At 36.7% G+C, this 25,274-nt stretch overlaps 1 protein-coding gene across 6 annotated transcripts in view; it reads left to right on the plus strand.

Moving 5' to 3' along the window:
• AUH (AU RNA binding methylglutaconyl-CoA hydratase) overlaps nt 1-25,274 on the plus strand; it is a 114,938-nt gene that overhangs the window by 22,685 nt on the left and 66,979 nt on the right. For 4 of the 6 annotated variants that reach the window (XM_055790505.1, XM_055790502.1, XM_055790501.1 and 1 more), the window contains exon 4: nt 12,973-13,059. The exons of the other annotated variants lie outside the window; for them this stretch is intronic. In XM_055790505.1, the coding sequence (XP_055646480.1) occupies nt 12,973-13,059 (87 nt within the window). The remainder of the gene's footprint in view (nt 1-12,972; nt 13,060-25,274) is intronic. 6 annotated transcript variants of the gene reach the window in all.

The following is a 25,274-nucleotide window of genomic DNA, read 5'->3' on the forward strand; positions in this document are numbered from 1 at the left end:
AATGGTCTTTTAAAAATAGAAGAGATCAAATATCTCAGAAGTATTTTAAAATAACAAATCCTTAGGAAATAGAAATGAGTTTGCAACATTGATGCTGAAACATGTTCAATAGTTGGGAAACTTCGCTATTTGCAAAGCATTTAATTTATTTTTCTAAGTCTGAAGCCTTTTGGAACACTGGGAATAAGGGAAAGTACTGCTTGTGAGCTACTTAACTTGGTGTTTATGAGAAACGGAATTGCAGTTGCTGTTTTCCTGTCTGACTTCTGTGTGAACAAAGCATTATTAAGAGATGTTCCTGCTCATGACTCAAATGCTTGTCCTTACTTTCACACAGCATTGTGTGGAACGTCAAGACCTTGGCCTTGAGTGCTGGCCCAGTATTAATATGAGCCAGAGATGTTTGTACAGGAATGCCAGTGAATTTAATGCTTTTTTTAAATTTATTTTTTTTTTAAGTTCAAGATTTGAGCTTTCTGAGTAGATTTAAGATGGCCAAAGCTGAGCTCATATCTTTTACTTTGAAGGCTTTTCTTCTCGTTTTTGAGTTTTCTTACAGAAGTCCTTGTTCTTCTCACCTGCTATAGCTTGAAAAGACTCTCAGTCAACCTCAGTAACCTGTTCTAATCTTTCTAAGGCCATTACTTCAGAATCTGTACTCAAGTTTGTCTGTAGTCTGCTGTATGCAGAGAGTGATCATCTTGTAATTGGGAGGCAACAAGTCATGATTATTGTTACAGATATTTTTCACAAGGTGTGTTTATTTTCATATGCTACATGGATTATTTACCGGCTTCTTTAGATGTTCCACTGAAAGTATCACTTCCTGCATAGCAGCACAGAGTCCACTGTCATTGAATCTTGCTGGAAGTTTCCCATGAATATATCGATATGACTAATACTGATCATTGAAGAAAAGGGAGCTAGAGATACTGGGTGGTGCCTTTCACGTTAAGGGATGGGATGGAGGGTAATGAAAAAGCAGAAGGGGCTTTCACTGATGCCTTCAACTACATTCAGGTGATACAAGAGATCAAATTGTGGTTTTTCTTAGGAAAAACTCTCCTTTCTTTAATAGTATTTATGCCTGAATACTGACTTCACGACTTCTTTAGAAGAGATTGTGACTTTCTCTTTTTTACCACATAACACACTTCCTCCTTTTTTATTTACAGCTCATGAAACTGGGTGTACAGTTAGGTAACTATTTTTGTAATTATTACTAATCAAAATAGGTAACCCAGCACTTTCAATTCCTTTTAACATAAAAAGCCCCATATGTGCAGTGGTCAGATATATGGTATATGCAAAAGTTTTGAGTCAGTCATCTGTAAAAGTGCAATGAAAGATGTCCCTTTTTTTCTGATTACTTAATTTATTAGAAATCAAAGTGGAACAAACATCTGGTTGCTCAAAATTCTGTGTGTTTGTATTTCTTTGAGTTGAGAGGCTTAGTACTATTTATTGAGATTGTTCAGTCTGAGTGTCACTATTCATTTAAGATTGAAGAAGAAGGATGAAGAATCTCACCACTAGCAAGTTTTAGGAATGCCTGCTTATTAATCAAAAGATAGAATATTGTGTATTACTTTGTCATCATAGGGATTAGGTATTTGCAACAGCAAAGCTGTTGCACCTGATACAAATGAAATGTGATGCTACATTAATGCTATTTTTTTTTGGTAGTAGTGGTGTTAAAATAGGCATATGTTCTATTCTGTTGAAGTTACTTTTAGTTCTTTGTTTAAAAACCAAGGCTCTGGTGCTGATCTCTTCAGAGGATATTCTTAATGAAAGATTTATAATGCATAGAAATCACAATTAATGATTCCACCATTAGTTTGGAGGTAAATAGTAGGGTAAAAAATGCCGCTTTTATGCTTGTCTCATTTGACCTTTGTTGTTCTATATAAGAATTCAGTCATGTGTCATTACCAGAAAGTAAATGCACATCATGTTATAGGCATGATGAGAAGTTCTCTTAGTGAAGGTTGAATTTGAAAATGGAAAGTGGTTTGAGGAAGTTGGATGTTCAGACTAGCAGAATGACTGGATTAAAGAAGTACTTCTGTAATGCTTATTGTGGAAATAACATAGAAATACAAGTGGTATAGGAAGTAGCATTACCTTTTTTTTTTGTTAAAACACCCCTCTGTATTGAATAATAATTGAAACATACATTGCTTTTTATTAAACTACAGTATTTATCATTACCGTGATGTGAGATGTAAACTTACAGTCTTGCCATGTTTAAGTAGTTGTGCTGTTGTATGGGCGAGTGTTTGAAGATCAGCACAAACAGGTTTGTCGTGGTTTGATTGCTCGACAAGTCTGTATTTGTGGTTCCTAGCCACTTACCAGGTGGCCTTCACTGCTGCCACCACCGTCTTTTGGATCTTCTCCACTAACTCTGTATCTGTCTGAGAGACGGGGATAATGTCTTTATGACTGTGTCCTCTGCTAGTCCTGATTTGTTAGCCTGGCAGAAGTCACTAGAAGTGAAGCATAGCACAGAATCAAAGTTAATACTGTCTTAACTTACTCTTCAGAAACACGTAGCTGTCCTGTTCTTGTTCTTTCACCAGTACTGGTGTTCTTTCATGTGCCATGGAGGAAACTAAAGGAAGCCCTGTTGTGATAAGTTTCCCAATATTTTGGCTTTGTAAGAGGCTAGGGGGTGACTAAGGCAGTTGTTGGATGGTGGAAGTGTCACAAAGAAAATCAGCTAGTGTTCGGGAAAAAATTGGCTTTGTTTTTAAGAGGTGAGATTAGGATCCTTATAATGATTCTTCCCCTCCCCGCCCCCTTCCGCAAGTGAAGATGAATTCAGGAAAGGCATGTAAGGTATAAGCTACCTTTTTTTTTTTTTTGTTGGTGCAGAAAAGGTTAACAGGCGGAATATTGTTGGGTGTTAGACAATATTGTTGGTGTAGAGTTAGACAGGATGGCAAAAGAGTCAGCTGACTAATTTCTATCTGGTCTGAATTTGCGTAGGCATTGAAAAGGGATTGTAGAACTTTATATAATAAAGTTAGGGTTGTTTATATTCCGGGTTCCTGGGTTTGAGGAGGAACCTGTCTGAATTAGCACCTTAGACTTTAAGGAAGGCTTGAAATTTAAAAGCATAAAAGAGAAAAAAAGTTTAAAAAAAGCCCCAAAAGTTGTATTTTCTGAAATATCCCATTTATGGGAACTGATTCAGCAGCTAGTGCTTTAAATGTGCTGATCTGGGTGTAAATTATTGCAAGATATGAGATAACCTTTAGCAGTGGATCTACAAGACTGCCATCATTCCAGAGGGCATGCTCAGGACTGGCATCCTGCCAAAGGCTCAGATATACAGGTATTGCAGACATTTTGTTTGTTCTTCACAGTTTGAGGATTCTCAGGAACTTTTCTGTTCAGAGGGGATATACGCAAAAAGTACTGATATCCAAGTCACGCTAATAAATTATGACAGCAAATCTTATATGGAAGAATATCAATATCATTTTTGACTTAATATATCCATATTTAGAGAACTTCAGGAATATAAAGTCTTACATAGAAATTAAATGATTTTATTCATTTTATTTACTTCCTTGTGTAGGGAACATACGTATCATCCTTCATGCAAAATTGTTTTTCCCTTGACTAAGACGACTGCAGCCAACATCCTTCTCATTTTGTTTTGAAATTTAGAATACACCTTGCTTTTTACCAAAGTTACATGTAAATAAATTTTTCTTAGTTCAGTTGGTGTGTGCAGAAATTTGTGTCTATACCAGTGTGCAGTAGGATTCATGGTTGCTGTTCAATAAAGCAAATGATTAATAGAGAAAGTAGGTGACAACCCCTAAGTTATGAAAGGTGAATTATGAAGTCTGATGCTTTAAAAACCATGTAATAACCATATGTTGCTAACTAGTTTCTTAGACAAAATGTTATTTAACAGGCAATTATGAAAAATCTATCATAACCTCCTTAATGTGTGTGTTTAACAGTACCAAAAACTGAGACAACCCAATTAGATAGGCACAGGGCCATGATCTGTGGTTTTAGCCCATGGCTGTTTATAGCTCTTCGGGACTTCAGAACCACCTTTTAAGTATATTCATTCACTCTTAAGGCTGGGTCCTATGGTAATGTACTGGTTTTACTCTTCTGGTTCCTTATACTTTATATATTAAAATTCTTCCTAATGATCATGAGCATATGTACCATTACATTCATTTCAGTTCAGTCCGGATCTTTATAGTGTACTGACTTTCCAAGAACTTTGTGCATGTGAAAAACATGAGTTCTGAACACTTACATATAACTTTTGGAGTTCTCTATTCCCTTTTATAAAAGAAAATTTTCAGCACTTGCTGAAAATATATTTTGTTATATGTTACTGACTTTACTGTTGTGTTTTTTGTTTACTACCTAATTTGTTTAAATTGCTGAAGTGCCATTATCTTTTTAAAAATCCCAGTATGAAATGCACTAAAATGTAGAGATCCAAGTTATACTTGCCATGTAAAAGTGGTGAATATGTCTATTTAATTTCAAATAAAAAAATAAATATGAAGAAAAATTTAAGCATAAGAAGATAAGAGAGTTTGGATAAAACTGTGTGGAAACTGAAGCTAAATGTCGTGGGATTCCTTCCTCATTGAAAAGTTTGGAGGTACTTGACACCACAGGCAAAGTTAATGTGAATCTCAGATTTTTATCTATCCTTAAGGAGTAAGAAACAAAACAAAAAAAAGACTTTTATGTGAAGCCGTATTTTGCCAGCAATACATTGTTCTCTTAGAGATTAATCTTTGGAGAAATGATCTTTTAATTTAAATTTTACCTGTTACATGCACATACTTGATTAAAAGTTTAAAATATGAAATCTCAGGGAACAGAAAAGGCAGAGAGTAAGCTGTACTGCTTTTTGAGTAAGACCTTTCTTTTCAGTGGTACTCCATAATAGAAGCCTATCCTCAGAAGCAATTGCTCGTTCCTTGTTTAGTAGGTAGTAATGTTTTTTTCCATTTCTTGGTCCTTAACTTTCAGATCTGTCATACCTCAAGAGTCAAAACTATGATTCTTAATGAAATTATGTTTCATTTCTTAATGTTCTCAATTAGTAACTGCCTTGTAAGTATTGATATAGTCAGAATATTAAATCTCGAAAATATTTAGGAATACACTGGAGCATATTCAGTACATTTTATTTTGTGTGTTCTGTAGCTCTTAAACATTTAGATTTGAACATTCCCTTTCTTAAAAAAAAAAAAAAAAAAAAAAAAGCAGCAGCTTCTTTCTGTCTTTTGATCTCTCAAATATCCATTAATGTATTTTTGGGGGAGTTTTTTATTCACCTTACCCTTGAAAAATGCGACAGACTCCCAAAAAGTAATACAAAAATATTGCTCAGGTATGTTTTGGATGGAAGAAGCTCAGCTGAAGCTCAAACTAGCAAAAGGCGTCAAGAATAACAAGGAAACACCCTGTTGATATGTTACTACCAAGTAACAGTTCAAGGAAAATGTAGGTCTGCTACTGCATGGTACTGACAGCTTAGTTACGAATGACACAGAAAAGGCAGAAGTGCTCCCATTTTCTCTTTGCCTTGGTCTGCATGGGGAAGGTTAGCTCCCAAGTCTCTGTGCCATGAAGCAACAACAAAGTAAACAGCAAACCGCCGAGAGTAAAGGAGGACTGTGCTAAAGTCCTTCCATACTGGTTGGACATATACATCCCATCAGATCCTGTTCATGTGTATCTGAGTTGGTGCAATGGAGAGCCACCATCTATCATGTTTGCAAGGTCATTAAAGACCTAAGCAACTGGAGAAGGGCAAATATACCCGTTTGCAAAAAGGAAGATTTGGGAATCTACAGACCAATCCGTCTCACTTCAGTCTCCAGGGAAATTATGGAACAAGTGTTTGTGGAAGTTGTTTCCAGGCAAATGAAAGACAAAAAAGTATCTGGGAAAACTCAGCCAAGGGTAGATTGCGCTTCACCAGCCTGGTTGCCTTCTGTGATGAAACGGCTTGGTCAGTGGATGACAGATGAGATGGATGCTGGGTACCTTGATTTTAACAAGGAATCTAATGTGTTTTCCACTAGCATCCTGGTAGAGAAGTTGGTAAAATACCTGGGCATACAGACCGTGAAAAGTGGCTCACCTGCCAAGGTCAAAGGATGATGTAATGTTAATAGTTTAAGTCAAAACTGTCAGCTAGTCACAACTGGAGTTCCTTGAGGGTTGATGCTGGGTCTGGTAGTGCTATTCAATACCTTTTAAAATACTCTAAAGGTATGATTGAACCCTCACTGAGTTTGCAGATGACTTCAAAGTGGAAAGATAGGTATGTGGGAAGGAGGAGCCACCATTCAGAGACCTTAACAGGCTGCAAAATCAAGCCTACGAGAACTGCATGAAGTTTAACAAAGATAAATATGAAGTCCTGGACCTGGAATGGTATAACTGAAGTGGCAGAACAGGCTGAGGACAGACTGGCAGGGGTATAGTTCTGCTGCAAAGGACCTGGGGGTTCTAGGGGACAGGAAGTTTAACATGAGCTAGCATTGTACTGAGGCAGTAAAGCAGGCAGACTGTGTCCTGCACTGCACCAGGAAGAGAACCATCAGTAGATCGAGATCGAGGCATGTGTTTATTCTACTCAGCACTTAGTACACCAGCAGAAGGTGATTAGAGGGTTGGAGACTGCTGAACGGGGAGAGGTGACTGCCCTTCATGTGCCTGGTGGATACAGGAGAGATGTACTCATATTTGCAATGAGGTATATGGTGACAAAAGAAGAGGCAGTGGATGCAAGTTGCTTTAGGAGAATTCCATACAGATAAGATAAATAAGTTCTTCATTGTGTGAAGATTAATTAAGAATGAAACACAGGAGTGGTTTTCCTTGCCAGTAGTATTAAAAGGACCCTGGATAACTTAATCTAGGGACGTGCATTTGACAGAAGGTTAGACTGGGTGATCTCCAGAGATTTCTTCCAGTCCAGACTTTTCTATTATTTTTCTATTATTCTGACAGATATATAGTAATGATTTTTTTTTTGCTTTATTAAAGGTGGTCCAGAATAGTTAATATTTATGAAGCATTCTGTCTGTTATTAATAGATCAGACTGGACACATTTTTATTCAAGAATACAATCAGTAGTAGCTGTGATGAGTAGAGATTGATGATCTGGGTAGCCTGGGTCTAGCTCGGCTGGGAGGTGCAATGGGATTGTTACTGGAATGCCTGTGTATTTTGTCTGCAAAGCATAAAATGTTTTTTCTTTCACACAACCAAGAGATTCAGTAGTGGTTGACTTTGTTTTGTACTGTGATTTTTCAAGCGTATGGCTTTAGACACAGAAAAATAGTAGTTGAAAGCAAAATAAAAATAATTAATCTATATCATGACATTATTATAATCAACTTTACATTATGCTTTTATGGTTTTTTAAGGATTTTTAAGGTTATGGAGGTATATATGTGCTGGCAGAGTAATGTAACTTATTTATTACTGGGGTATATATATTTAGCAAACTCTAATTCTATTTCAAGAAAGTTTTGCTCACGTTAGACTTGTCACTATCTCTAAATAAATATAGTTGTTTCATGAGGTATGGCAGTTTCTGTTCAAGATTGGAAATTAAGTTGTCCTGAATAGACTTCAGGATGTAAAACCTTTGTTTCTGAAATTATTGGAGATTTGGAGAAAAAAAGTTAGTTGGCTGTAGCGTTGTCCACAAATATGTATGTACAGCTCCCTTTTGGGGTGTTCCTAGCTTCATAAAAGTTGATTGGGGTACTGCTAATGATTTCTGCTAAAATGGCTTTTCTTACAGTGGCTTCTCTAGGAGATCCACACATCTGCCTTTGAGGAAAGATATTTACATGTACCCTAATGGATGTTGTTTTTTTGTAGTAGTAGTTATAAATTAATCTGTAACATATGTTAAAATTGACCATTTGCCTCAGTATTGTAGTTCAGTATCTTAAGTGTCTTATTTTTGTGCATGAAGGAGGGATATTAATCCACAGTCTGCTTAATTACTTTCTGTGGGAATAAGTTATGGGTACATGGTAGTTCTTAACTTTTTAATTGGTGAGGTAGTGCATATTTTGTACTCCTAGTTGAAAGCCTTGTAAGTTTCCTTCATAAATTCCTTAACCTAATTCCTTGGGTTATTAAACATATTATAAGTGGTGCCTCTGTGCTTTGCAGTTCTCAGCGTTTCTAGTTCTTGCCAACAAGATACAGAGGAATTGAACAGAGCATGCAAAAGAGTGTCTTCTGAAACTCTCAGATGTCACTTCCTTACTAAAATTTTGGTGTGCTGACACAATTGGTCAACCTGTGCTCAGCAAGATCAAAGGGCAAGCTCAAAATAACATTGCTACTGTAAGAATGTAATGCTTTATTCTGCCTCAAATGCCTGTGCATGTGTCACTTCCTTTCCTCCTCAGAGAAAAGGCGCTTTGGGCACCTTTTGGCACTTGGTAAAATAACTTCACTGTTTAATTTTAGTGTGTCAGATTTTTAAAAGACTTATTTTTCAATAAAATTATTTATTGAGTAAAGTTAAAATTTTAAGTATAATGTATAAACCATTAAATTTTCTGCCTTTTTAGTTTACAGCTTTTGTGGTGTGTTTTTTAAGAATGTGTTAAAAGCATAGTATAGAACGGTACTGTACAAGAAAATTTCTAGGCATTTATGGTATTTGGAAAGTGAGGCTTAAATAAAGATATTGAAACAAATTTCTCAAATGCAACACTTAACTTTTCAATGATGTATAAATCCTGTTTAGAAAGTGTGTGAAAATACCCAAATAGGGGAGGAGGCATGGAGTCAGAGTAATCACAGTAAAACTAGATTTGTTTTGGTGTGCTTTCTAAGATAAATAGCCATCCTTGTCGTATGGACATGTAGGTGGTAAAATTCTGGTGAATAACAGCAATACGCCTATCTTGTTAGACTGTCCTTGGCTTTCTCAAATAAACATTTTCTCTGGCATCATTGTGAAATGCTAGTTGGGCACATACGGCAAAAAACTCTCCAGACGGCTGACAGTATACAGTGGCTAAATGTTGAAAAAACATGCAAAGACAGTTAATTGGTTACATCAGAGTTTTTATGCCTATGGAAAGCAGTGTAAAAAATTTAACTAACTTTTCTGTATTCTTCTAGTATTGGAGGGGGGAAGTCAGAAAGTGATGGATCAGAATCAAAGAGGGATTTTCTTTTGGATTAACAAACCTCAGTAGATGTAGGCAGTATTTAAAACAGCATGAATCTTCTTCAGGGTAGTTTCAAGGGTTGGTTTGTGAATACCGGTTTATGTACTTGCTGCTCAGCAGACCTCCAAAAGACCGCTGTTCGTACTGATATTTTGCAAATAGCACTGTTCATCGGAAGTGTACAGGGAAGTTCTCTCCTACCAGTTTGCTTTGTAACTTTGGAAATGATGCTTCTGTGAATTAAGTTGATTCAAGAAGAGTTTACGCACGGGTGGGGAGTACATGCCTTGATCCCAACGTAGCTGTAGGAGGAAGTGGCCAATGCACTGGCAATGTAGTCTTCCATTGTTGCACCTCTCTTTTTGTCCTGTACCAACAGCTATTACTTTGAAAGTGGGACTCTGTGGTCTTTAAAAGGGAGTTCATAAAGTGCTGGGAGCAGAATTGGGTGAGAACTGGGGACCATGACCCCTGGAACCACAGTTAGTTTTGACTGGATTTTGCTATGTTTCTGAGTGGGTGAGAATCAATTAGCAGGACAAAGCACTGAGAAACCAGGCAGTGTAATATGGACAAAACAATGATTCATGCTTCAGTACAAACCAGATGGATGTGGGGACATAATTACAGTGTACAGTCAGATCTGCAGCAGTTAGTTTGCCTCAGCTCAGTATTAGCTCAGGTTCCCCCTTTCTTACACCCTGGGGTGGAAGGGCTTGGAGCGCCCCACATCCACTGTGGTGCGGGGTCACAGACCCGTCGTGCAGCCCCTGGGGCCAGCTGGATCTGGATGTGGGGAAGCAGAGAGGCCAAACCCGTCTGCAGATTTCAGCTGTGGCCCATGGGAAAGTTGCAGAGGGTCATTCTGTGAGAGGTTTTGTAGTTTGAAAAGCTTAACTACTGTGTTGCTCTCGGCAGTTGAGCAAATACTATTTTCAGATACTTTAAAGTAGGAAACTTAGGATGAGAGGAGGGATCTTTGATTTCAGTAGCTGAGAGAGCAGAAGTCTCTGGTTGAACCTGCAGTCCCCTTCATGGCTGTCTTCAGAAACTTAACCTTTCCTACTTTTGACTTGAGAACAGATTTTGAAGAAATGTGAATAGTTCTCTGCTATATGGGCCAAAGAATTCTTTGATCAGTGGTTGAATCTTATAACAGGAACAAAAGCACTAAGCTGGTGGCGGTTCCATCTCCTGTGAACCAGAGGATGCCAAGGTGCATGTTCTGTTAGGAGCACAGCGAATGGTTTCTGCCTAAAAGTCTTCTCTCTGAAGAAGTTTTCAGTTACTGTGATTATGCTTTGTAGGGCTAAAGTAGTAAAGGATTAGGAAAAGGAATTTTTTCATTTCCTTGACAGTTATGAGGGAGAAATAGTTTAAAAGGGAAATGTAAGATTACAGAAGTTGGTTAAGGAACCAAGATCAGCTATTGTACTAGAATTTTTTTACAGTACTAAGATAATTAATTTTAAATTGGCAGCTATCTTTTAATCCATTATTACAAAAGTTTTTCTTGAAAATTTAATAGGTTTCTCTAAGTATCTTTAAGGAAATGTATATTCTAAATGAAGGAAGAAGTCTGCAGTTTGTGTATTTTTGTTTTAGAAGGGTTGGGTTCTGTTGTGGTTTTTCTTTGTCGAGTTCATTTTTTAATGAGTTTGAATAAAATCAAAATCTAAAAATTGCTTTAGTGTTATCTTGACAGTAGATTTTCTTAGCAGTACTAGAGGTATTTTTTTAAGTTCGGTGTCTGTCTTTTGGAGTTTTCTCTGTATACTCTTCAAGGATATGCCCAGTGAGCAGGATTTCAGTGTGTGGAAGTTTTGACTCGGATTGCACAGCCACACAGTCTTCTTGTTCGTAAAGCACACCATTTCTTCTTTTATTATATAGGCAATGACTTGGACAGAGTTGTAGAAGTTACACTTGGACATTAACTGGTATCAGAGAACTGATAGTTTTTAATTTGCACACCTGGAGATACAGCTTTTAAAGCAGGTTTTGTCTTTAAGTTTTATAAAGCTCACTTCAGCTACAGAAACCTATACATAAATGCATTTTGAAAGTTGCTTGCTGTTTTGTATAATTTAGAGTTCTGTCCAGATTTACAGATGCCAATTTTGTTTTCTTTTCAGGTTCCTGGCAAGGTTTCTGTGTGTATTGATTGTGAATTAGTAAGGCAGCAATGGCACTTTTGCTGCAGTGCAGCATTTAGTTACTGACCACAGTGACTCCTGTTTTGTACTGCCTGCTCAACTGCCCTGTCATACTCTCTTCAGTTAGGCATATCCTAGAAGGTTGTTTGGAAGCTTTTGGCAAGGTGTCTGATAGCGTAAATTAAACTTTACATTATTTAGTGGGAATCATGCAAATGCAATCAGAACTGATGCCTCATTGTTTTTATGTTTACATGCATAGAAGGAGAACAAAAGTCTTAGTAAAATGAGGAGTTTTGCTATGATGGAAGTAGGAGGAGAGATGTAGAGCGGCTTTATTGGGCGTGTTACCTTAAAACAGCAGCTGGATGTCTATCAGAAAATAGCACGTTGAGATACTGGTTTTCACAGATCTAGAGTTGTGAGTTTCAGCTAATGCCTTCAACAAAAGTATATCTAAAACTATGTTTGATGAGGAGGGACAAGAGGGTCTGTCGTGAATTAAGTCTAGAAAGGTAAAAGGGGGAGCCTATAATTGCCTATTTTAAAATTCAGAGTTACAATCTTAGCTTAACCCAAGTCCAATGCATTTTCCTGAACGCATAGTATTTATAAAACTTTTTTTTGCATTGATTATATACCTTATTTAGGCTTTTCAGACATATGCCAAGAGACTAACATAATAGGTTCATGTTTAGCAAATGGAAAAAAATACACACGAAGTTGCAGTGGAAATGTTGCACTTTGGAGAATAAATGTGTATGTGCAGATTTTGTCATCTTAATGTCTTTTTTATTTTAAGAATTACGGACTTTCTGTCTTACTCTGTACCTGGCTATTATTATTATTACTACTACTACTGCTGCTGCTATCTGTTTCTATTTTTCTTTACACATGAGAGAAAAATGTTGGTTTTGCATATCAGTGAATTTTTAAAAACACATTTTTGTAAGCATCTCTAGTTAGTGTGCTTTTGAAACGTAATTATTCTCGAGTATGCATGAAGAAATAGAATAAAATTGTTCTCCCCAAAAATGCTAAAATTTGACAAAAAATACGGTATGTAACATACTTAAAAATACATTTCAGTAAAGTGAGTAGAAAAATGGTACTAGGTCTACTGTAGAATTTTTTATTTAGATAACTATAGTTTGTTAATGAAAAAACATGCACTGTAGGTATTTTATGGTCTACCAATAAAAGAATAATAAGGGCACAATATGGAAAAAAACATATTTATCAGACTTTGTGACACAGTATCTGATGAAATAATAGCATAAATGTTATTGTTCATAAACTATTTTAATATGAGAAGAAGAAATGTCACTGGGAAGAATATATTTAGTGAAAATCTGGTGGTGGGTAATTTGATTTTTTGGTGTTGTTCATTTGGGTTTTTTTGTTTTAGTTTTTCCTTGATAAACAGTCCATGTTTTCCTTGAAATCTGTGGAAAATGAATATGACTAATTTGAACTGTCCTTGTCTCAAAGTAGACTTAATTTTTTTTTTTGGAATGCAGGAATATTTTAGTTTTGAAAATGTATTTACAGTACTGTATACAGCTTGCTAACATGTGTGAAATGTGACTTACAGGTGCTGACCTTAAAGAAAGAGCAAAAATGCACTCAAGTGAAGTTAGTTCTTTTGTCTCAAAAGCAAGAGCAACTATTAATGAAATGGGTATGTAACCTCTCCTCTGGACAATGTTATTTTAACTGTAACCTGAGAAGGCTTAGATCAGAGGAATGACAATAAACATGTAGGGTTAATTCTTGACAGGTAGTAGGATATCTGCGATTTCTATTGATAAATATGAATCATGGTGCATTACTTCTTGTAAAATGTTCCTAATTGAGTTGGACTTTTTTTTTTAGAATGCTAGAAAAGGCTGAGTCTTAACTGAAATAAGAGATGATATGCCCAGCTGTTTTCATAAAGGATGGCTTGTTCAGTGACACCCAAGTACTTTAGAATTAAATTTTTAATTTTGCATTCCTGTGGTTCATATAATCAATGCAGTCTTTACTACATTTTGTAAACATGTTAAACATCGGCTGTTGATAGAAAGGTAGCTGCTAAGGCCTTCTGAAATTTTGTTTAGTATTGCACTTGTTCCGAAGTAGTAAAACCTGTTACTAGTTTGGGATTTTAATTGACTTATACCAGTTTTTAAGTATAGTTATTTCTCTAGAAATTTTACATTATGAGTTCATCATCAAATCATTATGTTTCTACATTCTGCTGATAAGTTTTAATGAAATTGGTTTTCAACAGGGTATTGCTGATACGTTTTGTCAGAAAGAGAAGTCAAGTGTGCCAAGTTTGAAGCAATTAACTTCATACATTTAATTTTATACGCAACATATTTTATCACTTGAAATTTTGTCACAAAACTTTGAAGAATAATTTTTTAGAGAATGTTTTTAGATGCATTTTCTTAAAAATACATTGGGTCAGATCTTGGTTTGGGCAGAATGTTGAGTGGAAACCAGTATGTTTTTGGACATAAATGACAGACTACTGAAGGATGGGTCTTTGATTAGGTACTTCATGGAGATGCCTGTGTCCTTGAATTAATGCCTTGTCTTTGAAGCGAAGCAGAGACTCAAGGCTCTTCAAGTGGATAAAATCAGGAACATACCTAGAAGTGCATAGATACTGAATTTCCTGCAGCTGATCCTGTTGTTCATGCTGGTGTTTGTCCTTTTATTGGAATGCCAAGCAAGAGGCAACAAGTTGTTTCAATTAGTTCATAAGCTTTTTGAGAGGCTTCCTTACCTCTAAGAGAAAATTTTTCAGCCTTAGACTGAAGTTACTGAAAATGCTTTCTGAGCTGCTCTTAACTTTTAAATAGGAGCAACTGGTTTTAAGATCTTCCTATGATCAGGAGATCTTTGTTTTTTTCAATTTTATTATTTTTATTTTTTTAAGTGAAAAAATTCCTGAAGTAAAAAAAAAATATTTGAATTCAGCAGTCTGTACAGAATAGCTGGAAAATATACACAGTGGTTTGATGCTTTGATTTCCTTCAGAGTTGAAAAGAGTTTAAGACAAATGTTTGATTGTCTTGAACTTCATTAAGGCTCCTGTGAGAGTATTTAACTACTGAATATGTAAGCAAATTTTCAGTATTATCTGAAAGGTTTATAGTGGATCATTATGCTAATAGTGAATTACTTGCAGGTTAGGAAGCCAGTGTGAGTGCTTTCCTTCATTGATCTCTAGTCTCTTTCTTAAGAAAGAAGCATGAAATTGTGAGTAAGTGGAATTAATATTGGAGAATCTAGGTCACTGTCGTGGTTTAACCCCAGCTGGCAACTGAGCACCACACAGCTGCTTGCTTACTCCCCCCACAGTGGGATAGAGGAGAGAATCAATCGGAAGGGTAAAAGTGAGAAAACTCAGGGGTTGGGATAAAGACAGTTTAATAGGTAAAGTAAAAGCTGCACACGCAAGCAAAGCAGAACAAGGAATTCATTCACCACTTCCCATGGGCAGGCAGGTGCTCAGCCATCCCCAGGAGAGCGGGGCTCCACCACACATAACGGTTACTTGGGAAGACAAACACTATAATGCTGAATGTCCCCACCTTCCCTCTTCCTCCTCCAGTTTATGTACTCAGCATAACACCCCATGGTATGGAATTTGGCTAGTTCGGGTCAGCTGTCCTGGCTGTGTCCCCTCCCAATGTCCTGTGCCCCTCCAGCCCTCTCGCTGGCACGGCCTGAGAAACTGAAAAGTCCTTGTCTCAGTATAAATATTACTTAGCCGTAACTAAAAGCATCAGTATGTTATCAGCATTATTCTCAAACCAAATCCAAAACACGGCACTGTACCAGCTCCTAAGAGGAAAATTAACTCTGTTTTAGCTGAAACCAGAACAGTCACTGAAGTACCTTGATAGGAACATTTGTCAGGGGATGCAATAATAGCAATTAAACATGCTGCAGGTTGGAAAAGAGAAAGAATTTGAATGTATGTAACCCTTACCCGATACTGTAACAAAACTTTTGCTTAGGTGGAATGAGTGTCTCTCTCCCCTCCCCCTTCTTTCTCTTTCTCTCCCCCTTCTCACTCCATCCTTACTCCCTCCCTGTCCCCATTTTGCCATTTCTGCTTTAAAACACTAAACAAAACAGTCACTAGAAGGTTCTTTAATGGTTACCTGATACTTGACCATCTCTCAGTTTAAAGGCTTTTTTTTTTTTACAGGATTAGAGAATAATATTGAGATACCACTTCTACTATTATTGGTCAGTTTTCATATTGTGTATGTTTGGACATTTGAGATACTGGTTTTGAACACATTATGCTAACAGTACATGTATTTATAGGATGGATGTAACATTTTTCTGAAGGGTCTTTGCAGAGCAATCTAAAAGGTGGTTCCCTAAATCAGGAATCAGTAGAGAATATAAAACAGTGGATTTTATAAATGAGATTAGATTATATGGGTGAACATGATGTCATGTTGTGTGATACCTTATGAATAGAAGTGAACATGAATTTTGCAGCATCAGAAATTCTCAGTTCTTCTTTTTTTGTTCTGAAGAAATTATCTGGCATTCCAGAATGTAATTTTGTAGAACTTGTGGGACATTGTATTTGCATTTGATTATTGCAATGATTCTGTGTGTTGGAAATAATAATGATTTATTTCCTACCCAGCACAACCAGAATAGAATGTTCTGAGATCGTTAAAGAGAGGAAACAATTTTCAAATTATTATTTGCCACTGTAGAATGCTATATAGCCAGGGAACAATATTTCCAATCTTCCACTTTGTTTTTTCTTTTTTGTATCCAAGTTTAATGCTGTAATCTCATTTAAAATGTGTTCTACTTTTCGCTTTTCAGAAATAGGTCATGTTTTGATAATTGCGTTTGTGTTTGGGTGTGTGACCTAGTAAGGAGATGCTTCTTTTAAGCAATATTTTCAGAAAGAAGACCCATTAAATTATCTTTGTAGATAAAATACAAAAAAGGTTAATTAAATCTTGAACAACTGCATAAACTTATCTTTTTAGAATTGACATACTTCGGTTTTCTTTATTTCCTGTCAATTTCATTACATTTAAAACGCTTACACTAGTGGTTTGTGTAAAAAGCTGTAGTATCATTTTGGAATATGGCTACAGAAGAGAAATTCTGGAAATTGAAAGCATACTGCATTTGTTTTTAAGAGATTAATTTACAACTTCTTGCTAAATTTGGGTGAAGTATTAAGACTGCAGTAAATACCACTTGGTATAAAAAGAAGGATTTAAAAAAGCTGAAAATTTGTACTGAGCCATTCGTTGCAATGCTTTGAGTTGGGGGGGCAGGGGATCAAAACAGTCTCTATTTTTAGCAGTGGTTGCTTCTTCTAAAATTACACCAGAAATGTGGGGGTTTGTTTACTTTTTTTTTGTTGGTTTTGTTGTTGTTTTGTGGTGTGGGTTTTTTTTGGTTTTTTTTTAGTAGTAAGAATTGTAAGACTGCCTGTCCATTACTGTGTTCTGCCTTGAGGCTTTTTGTTACTGATGTAAGGCTGGCTTTGTCCTCAAAAAAATAGGAGAGAAGGCATTAATAGATCTCTTGCAACCATGCAAAACAAAACAGGCCTGATGGAATGAAATCAAATGTTACTGACTCCCAGAAACCTTGTTTTTGATGCTTGGGGCAGGGGGGAAGCCATCATTGTGGGTCAGATCTTCAGCATGTATTTTATGATATGACTCCCATTAAGTCCATGTTGTTCTTTATACTGGCTGTGGGGTCTGGGCTGTGATATAATCATTGTACATAATCTGTGATTTCAGTTGCAAAACAAACTGAGGCTATATGTGGAGCTGAATGTAATAACCACTGCCCTCCAAAAAAACCACCTTGTTTAGCAGAAAGAGAAGGTGAAGCTGCAGCGCTGGAACTGAGCAAATACCTGTAATTACTCAGTGATGTTTGGCCCCAACCCCTCATTAGTGAGAAACAAAATTGCAAAGCTTTTCCAAAGTATATATGTTTAAGTACCTAAAATCCACAATTGGGGAAAAAATATAATTTGGAGACTGGCTTTTTTGGTTACTTGTAAAAATCAAAATTAAGTGTAGTTAGGTTTGACTTTTATGTCACATTTGGAGACAAAACACCTTACTTGTGACCTGATGGAACCTAGTTCTCAACTAAGCTGAGGAAGAAATTCTTAATGAAATGCTAGTTGTACTTGTTTTCTAATGGGCATGTTCCATTATAACAAACCTTATAGTACTCTAAGACATCTGATTAGTTTCTGTGCATAAGTTTTGATATAACTTTAATAAGTAGTGATATTACTAAACCTTGTTTAGACATAATTTTCACAGATGTGATTAGTTTTGACATAGTCTGGTTTGAATGAGGTTATCCTGAATGAAAGCACCTTGCAGTCATTGCGCTTTTTTTTTTTTATTGTGTGCTTTTTATTTTATTCAAAGCAGATACAACCATATATTTGAAGTTTTGGGTGTTTTCCTCCTTAGCAGTTTTCTGTCATTCTGGCTTGTCTCAGTCATCACCAAACATTTGATTTACCTAAAAGAGTGCTCTTGTTCATCCTTCAGGAGAAAAGTCTCTTCTCCCAAAAGTTCCTTTTTGACTATTTAAGGTCATACATCCTTGGGAACTCTTAGGTTGTGCCGCATTATACGCTACAGATTTATTTTGGATGCAAGCTGTCAAAACTTGATCACAGAGATCCCAAGAGTGGGATCAGGTTTATGTAAATTTTGCTTGATTTCTGGGCTGCTAACTGCCACCCCACCTTCCCATGGTGAAGTCTTAAAATAGCCAAAAATAGCCAAGAATGATCATTGATGAGGTCAGTACAGTGCTGTATTTTGCTGTTTGAGTTTCTGGTGCTTCTGTGGAGCTTTGTTTAACACTAAAAATCCTCATTTAGTAACAAACACTCCAGACCTGATTACTACACTGAGAATTGGCTACTTATGTAATGTTGACCAAATCAGTCTGTGTGTACTGGAGGTAAATCTGGGCAGCAAAGATAGTGTGCTTTAGTTTGGAAATCCATTGTGAAAAACTGTGGATTTCTCTCTTGGGGAAGAGCAGATACAGGCTATAACTTGAAAAAGCATTAACTGAGAAGCTGAATAAAATACTGCAGGTAGCTATCAAATTTGAAAAAGGACAAATGTATAGCTAGCAGTGCCACACTTAGCAGCCATCCTTAGGCATTGTGGTCTCTGTACATTGCTTACACTGTGAAAGGGAGATTTTGGCTTGCTGTGTTTTGTTGTTGCCTGTTAAGTGTAGAGCATAACCAATACAGTTCAGGACTGCTAGCATTCTGAATGTGTTGCTGAGCTCTTGGTTGTTTTCCAGTAATAGATTTACTGCTTCTCTTAACATTGAATTAATTTAAGATACCCTTTGACTAAGTATTGTCTGTTTCCTAAATAGACAGTACAGTGCTTGCAGAGCTGAAATTATGGCTTTGTAAAATTGCATTGGATTGTTTTTAATTAAAAAACACAATGCTAAACTCTGTACCATTATAGAGGCAATGAACGCAACATTAAACTTCTGTACCAAGATGCTTATTAACTATTTGTATGGCAGCATTGCTTCCATAATTGCTAATACACTTTTTCCCCCCATAATAATAACTCTCTAAAAACTCTTACAATAAAAGGTGCAGAAGCAGAGGACTCAAATATTAGGATAAGGTGGTTGTAAGATCCGAAGATTAGGGAGGGAGGTGGGTTTGCATTGCTGATTCATTACTTTGATCTCTGGCACTGCTGTACAGCCTTAACAAAAATTAACATAGCCTCAGCTGTAGTTCAGTTTTCCTTCTGTTAGCAATTCCAAATGCTGTTCTATGAGGAAAAGTGCCTGTGCTCTGGCTGTGCCTCTTTAATTTTCCTCCCGCAGAAAGCCACTACCAAAACAAGCATGCTGCTTGCTCAAATGGTTTACTGAGATCAACATAGCCGGTTTGCACATTGACTGTTAATACAGGCCTCCAGTATGACTTGGTGTTGAAGGCTGCTGGAAGCCACATTGTGTATGTTTGATGCGTTGAGAAACTACCCTTTCCTCTTCCTGTTCAGGTTTGAAAATGCATGTTTCAATCCCTGAATGAGAAGGAATAGTTTGTTAGCTCTTTTGCTTTGCCTGTTTCAGTCTCTGGCTCTGTTCCTAGAACCAATTGGTATTCAAAGGGCAGCGATTCCTGGTATGGTACTGGAAGTATTATGTTGCTCTTCTATCGAAGAAATTGTAAGTGCACTGCTTGGGCCCAGTATTAGGCATTGACTTCAGAATATCGTGTTCAAGTCTTGTATTGAACATGACTTTTGTGTAGGTATGTGGTGCTTTGAGGGTATTACTGAGCTAGTTTATATATATAAAAAAATATTTATGCGTACTGTGAACATTAGAGTGTGTATCCTTTCTAGTGTTCAGTGAATAAGCTGACTGAAACTATTACTTCATATATTAAGCTAATTTCAAAATACAGATATTTTAGCACTAGAGTGGGGAATGTGGGTATACAGAATACTGCTGAAAATAGTACAGGAGAAGAATTATAGAAATGTTCATTTAAAATGGTCACAATCTGTAGGATTTTCTTTGTATCGTGCCAAACAAGAATGCTAGTGGACTAGAGTATATGTTGTCTTCATACTGTAAATCAAACAAGTAGACAATACAAAAAAATCCAGACTTGTCCCATTGGATTATCTTAATTATTAGAGATTATAGTTGTGCAGCGGCTCAAGTTTTATTTTGTGTGCTAAGAAAGAAAAAAATGTACCTAGAATTAGAATGTAAAAATGTAACTGAAATCTTTTATCCTTAGCATTCTCCTTTTGTTTTGTAAAATCAGTGCTTGAATATGTGCTATGCTATTTGTGTAATAAGTTCTTAAATATACTTAGTAAGGATAAGAAATAATTTTCATTTTTCTTCTGCCCAAAACTTTTCTTCATTTGCACAGAAAGTAGATTCTGTCATCTGGGGTTTACTTCATTGTTATTTTGCTGAAGGCAGAATAAATCTACAAGAGGAAACATTAGTAAATATGAAGAAACTGAGGAATCTGTTTTTCAAACTGAAGTGCATCACTGAAGATGAATGACATATCCCAACTATTTTATGTAGTACAAAAAGAGAATCATGGGACAGTTGGCTGCAGAAGCCTTGTAGCTAAATGGTTTGATTGAAGTGCCTTGTCCTGGTGTCAGCTGGGATAAAGTTCCATTCTCATTAGTTTCCTAGCTTTTGCTCCTATTATAAAGAATAAAAAAACACACTGTCCCTATTAACTGTCCATAATAAAGTACCAAATAGAAGATTTTAAAATTAAGAACATAATATTCCTATATTAAGTAATTTTTTTGTCAATTCAAAAGTGGGGTTTTTTGTTCATTTATAAAAAAGAGCGATCACTGGAGGAAACTGGGAAATTAATGGGATTGGGGGAGATGCCTTAAGAAAACCCCTTAGCTACAGTCATAATAAAGGGAAGATAAACTTTACTAGTATTGTGTGCTTAATAAACGACTGTAAGTAATGTGCAGTGACCATTTTTATTAAAAAGCAAAATTTTTTTACAAGTACTGAGAAATAACTTTTTTCATGCAGCTCTGTCTTGCTGCAGATTGTCTGCCTGAAGTTTGAAGGTATTAAAGCAATGATAGTAATGTTCAAATAAAGCTTTCAACAGTAGCAGTCTATTAAGCTTCTTATCCAAAGCACAGGAATTAGAGGGTAGCTAAAAGCCTTTCACAGCTGTAGCTAGCATATGTGTGGACATGAATTGTGTGTATCCAAGTGCACATGTAGACTATTCAGACTAAGTGTGGTGATGTTTTTGCAGATGGAGATATTTTTAAAACATATGTAAATACGTAAGTTACTTTGAGTAACCACTTTTTCATTCTTTTTGCAATTATGACTGGTAAAGGCTTTGTAGCATTTAGATACTTGTCTTGCACAAAAATGATTTGACCAATCTTCTTTGCCTTCAAGTTCACACAGGAATATTTGACAGTCTCTCTTAGCCACTTTGTTGTGTTGCTACATACATTGGATGGTTTTCATAGTGTTATAGAATAGATGAACGTGCATGTTGAAATGTTTGGTTTCTGTTAGCTTTTTTCCTGTAGAAAGGCCTTTTTTTGATTGTAGTGCTTGCAATTGAAAATGCAAGCAAACTGCTGTAGTCGCTGATGTGATAGCAGATTTTACAACATGAGGTAAATGCCTGAAACACAAATGACAATGCAAAGCTCATATGCCATCTTAATGTTATTATTTTTCTTTAGGAAAAGATCCCAGTTGTTGAAATCAAGATACAGTACTGTGTTGCAATTATTTTTCTGATTTCCTGTGACAGAAATTAACCTACAGGAGAGTGTGATTTTGTGATTAAAATGTTCCAAATATTCTTTATATTAGGAACATTTTAATCACAATTGCCCATGGACTGCCTCTGCCTGCCACTCAGGATGCATAGTTTATGCCCTTTTATTTTTGAAGGGAAAAATCTTAACTTCATGCTCAAGAGCAGCATCACTGAGAGAGGTCAAAAATATGGGTAGTGAACAGGTGGAAGAGAAGTCTATTCTGAGTTACAAGATACAAATATTTAGGTATAAACTTAATTAAAACCAATTTTTAAAAATAAATTCCGAATTATTATAGCAAGCTAGTATGTAGTTTAAAATCATTACTAATGCTGATTCAAAATTCCTATTTACATCCGTGGCCTTTTGAAAATGCTGTCCTAACTTGTAACCAGAAAACCTGCAGATTTTGAATTATGAAAGAAATTCTGTAAACTAACAGGTCTTGAACCTTTCTTTCAACATTGTTGGTGTAGTAATTTGCCCATAGACTTCAAGTATTAAGTGGTTTTAAGCTATTGTTAGTTGTAATACTCATTGAAGATAAATAGGATGTAAATGAGCACTTTTTTCTGTAATAAAATATTTTCTTTATTTGACATTTTCACTCTATGATGTGACTTCTGTTGCTTTCCTAATGGCTGACCCATTAATTATGGAATCTACACATAAGTGTTTTGTTGTGTTTAGACATTTTTGGGGCATGTAACCATTCTTTTTATTAATTTGAAGGCTCCATTAATATTACTACTTCTAAATAAATGCACTAAGAAACAGAGAAAGAGCTTTCTTACCTGTAAATTATAAAATTGTCCTTGGGAAGGTGCTGGAACAACTAATCCTGGAAACTACTTCTGGGCACATGAGGGACAAGAAAGTCATCAGTTGTAGTCAGCATGGTTTCACAAAAGGGAAGTTATGCTTCACCGGCCTTATAACTATGATGGAATGACTTGTTTGGTAAGTGAGGGAAGAGCAGTGGGTATTGTCCCTCTTGACTTCAGTAAGGTTTTTGACAAATGTCTCATATAAGATTCTCATAGAGTAACTGATGAGCATGGACTGGATTAACAGACATGGAATTGGATTGAAAATTGGCTGAATAGATGGCTTCAGAGGCTGGTCATCATCAGCATGAAGTCTACCTGGAGGCCTCTAGCCAGCAGTTTGTAGCCCAGGGGCCAATACTGGTTCAGTCTTATTCATTAACAATCTGGATGACGGGACAGAGTGTACCTTCAGCCACTTTGCTGATGATATAGAAGTAGAAGGAGTCGCTGATGCACCAGAGGGTTGTTCCGTCATTCAGAGGGAGCTCAGCAAGCTGGAGAAATAGGCTGACAGGAACCTCATTGTGTTCAACAAAGGAAAGTGCAAAATCCTGCACCTGGGTAGAAACAACCCCATGCAGCAGCACATGCTGGGGGCTGATCTGGAAAGCAGTTTTGCAGAAAAGGCCCTGCAGGTCCTGGTGGACACCAAGTTGAACATGAGACAGCACTGTGCCCTTGTGGCAAAGGAGGCTGATGGTAACCTGGTCTGCATTAGGAGAAGTGTTGTGAGTAGGTAGGGGGAGGTGATCCTTCCCCTCTCCTCAGCACTGGTGAGGCCACTGCTAGAGCACAGTTCTGGGCTCCCCAGTACGAGAAAGGTGGAGCTATTGGAAAGAGTCCAGCGAAGGGCCGTGAAGATGATGAATGGACTGGAGCATCTCTCTTATGAGGAAAGGTTGAGCAATCTAGGACTGTTTGGCCTGGAGAAGAGAAGGCTCAGGAGGTGACCTCATATCTATGTATCTATATATCTTTATACCTGTCTATCTATATATAAACCAAAATATACCTATCTCTCTCTGAATGGGAGGGTGTTAAGAAGATACAGCTAGGCTATCTCCAGTGGTGTCCAGTGACAGGACCAGAGACAATGGGCACAAAATGGAATATAAGAGGTTCCTCTTGAACATCAGGAAACACTTAATCTACTGTGAGGGTGATAGAACAGACACAGGTTACCCAAGGAGGTTGTGGAGTCTCCCTCCTTGGCGATCTTCGAGAGCCATGTGGATATGAGCTTGAGCAGCCTGTTCTAGGTGACACTGTTTGAGCAAAGGGTTTGGACAAAGTAACCTTCAGATGTCTTTTCCAGCCTCGACCGTTCTGTGATTTAAAGGTTTCTCATGTGCTGTAGGCATATGTAGGCAGATATTTGCCATGCTTTCTTAACCTGCTTGAGTTAGATAATGAATTGTGGAACTTTTTATATATCCCTCAATTTATAGCATACTTTCATTCAGTAATCCATATAATACAGTATGCAGGAGTTTTTGAACAATTCAATCTCCTTGCTTCATGTTTTATGAAATCCATCATTGAAAAGCAAAAAAATGAGCTGCTGGAAATGCCCCCTGAAGTTGCTTGTCCTAGTAAGCTGTGCACTAACCAGCCTTATTTGTCAAATAATCAGAAATGCACATGTAGAATAAATAGGTTGGACTATCTATTTCTCCATTTTGTGGGAATTCAGTTGTGATGTCATGTAAATCTGAATTATCTTCCTCCTTCTGTCTTAGTTGGAGACCCACATTTTTTGAAGGAAGCAAGAGTACTCTCAGTACTTTCTTTTTAGTCAGTAGTGGGAAACAAGAATGCTTCTTAAACCATTGGCTGTCTGTTGATAGTTGAAGACAAGTCAGGCTTATGAATCTGGTTCAGTACATACTAGCGGTAGTGACTAGTTTCTGATTTACATCTGAGTAACTGTTCTTTCTGAAGATTGATTGCCGGAGGTCACTGAAGTAATAAGAGAGATGAACAATAAGGACTTTTTTTGACATTGTCCAGGTATAGGAGCACAACAGAGGAATAGCAGGGGGAGTGAAGGTGACTGTCTTTCATTTTACTGTTTCTTATCAAATGCTTGAAAAAGCACACTTTAAAGTGGGGCTCTATTTGAATCTTCCTAAATACCAAGCTGACTGCCGTGGTTTGTTGAATTGAAAATACTTGTCCTAAGCTGTAAAAGAGTACATCAGAAATAGAAGCTAAGTACATCTAAGGATTTTATATATATATATATAAAATATATAATTTTGCCTTGTTAAGGACTTAATGGGCTTCCATGGTGTTTTCTGGTTCATGGGAGTTGTGAACTACAACTGCTGCTGCAGTATCAGTGCAGACTTTTTACCTTAAAGTAAAAGAAACTGAAATCTAACTTTGTTGGACTAATTCTTTAATAATGACTCCTATATCCTAGCTATAGGAAGGAATATTGCAGGTGTTCTTCAGGGTTGATTGAACTGCTGTCAGGCAAATACATAGTTCTCATAGAAAGCTTGTTGACATGTGAACAGCCTAGATCTCAAAATTTTGTGCCTAGCTTGAAAATGTTTTTTCTTTTTCTGTATGTTGTACAGTTCCTAACAGAAAATACTACAGGTATAAATTTACTTAGCAAGCAAGGAAGCCACTCTTAGGAGGTCGGTCTTTTTGGTTTGATATGTTCTAAA

The sequence above is a fragment of the Falco peregrinus genome, chromosome Z (genome assembly GCF_023634155.1).
Source record: "Falco peregrinus isolate bFalPer1 chromosome Z, bFalPer1.pri, whole genome shotgun sequence".
NCBI lineage: Eukaryota > Metazoa > Chordata > Aves > Falconiformes > Falconidae > Falco > Falco peregrinus.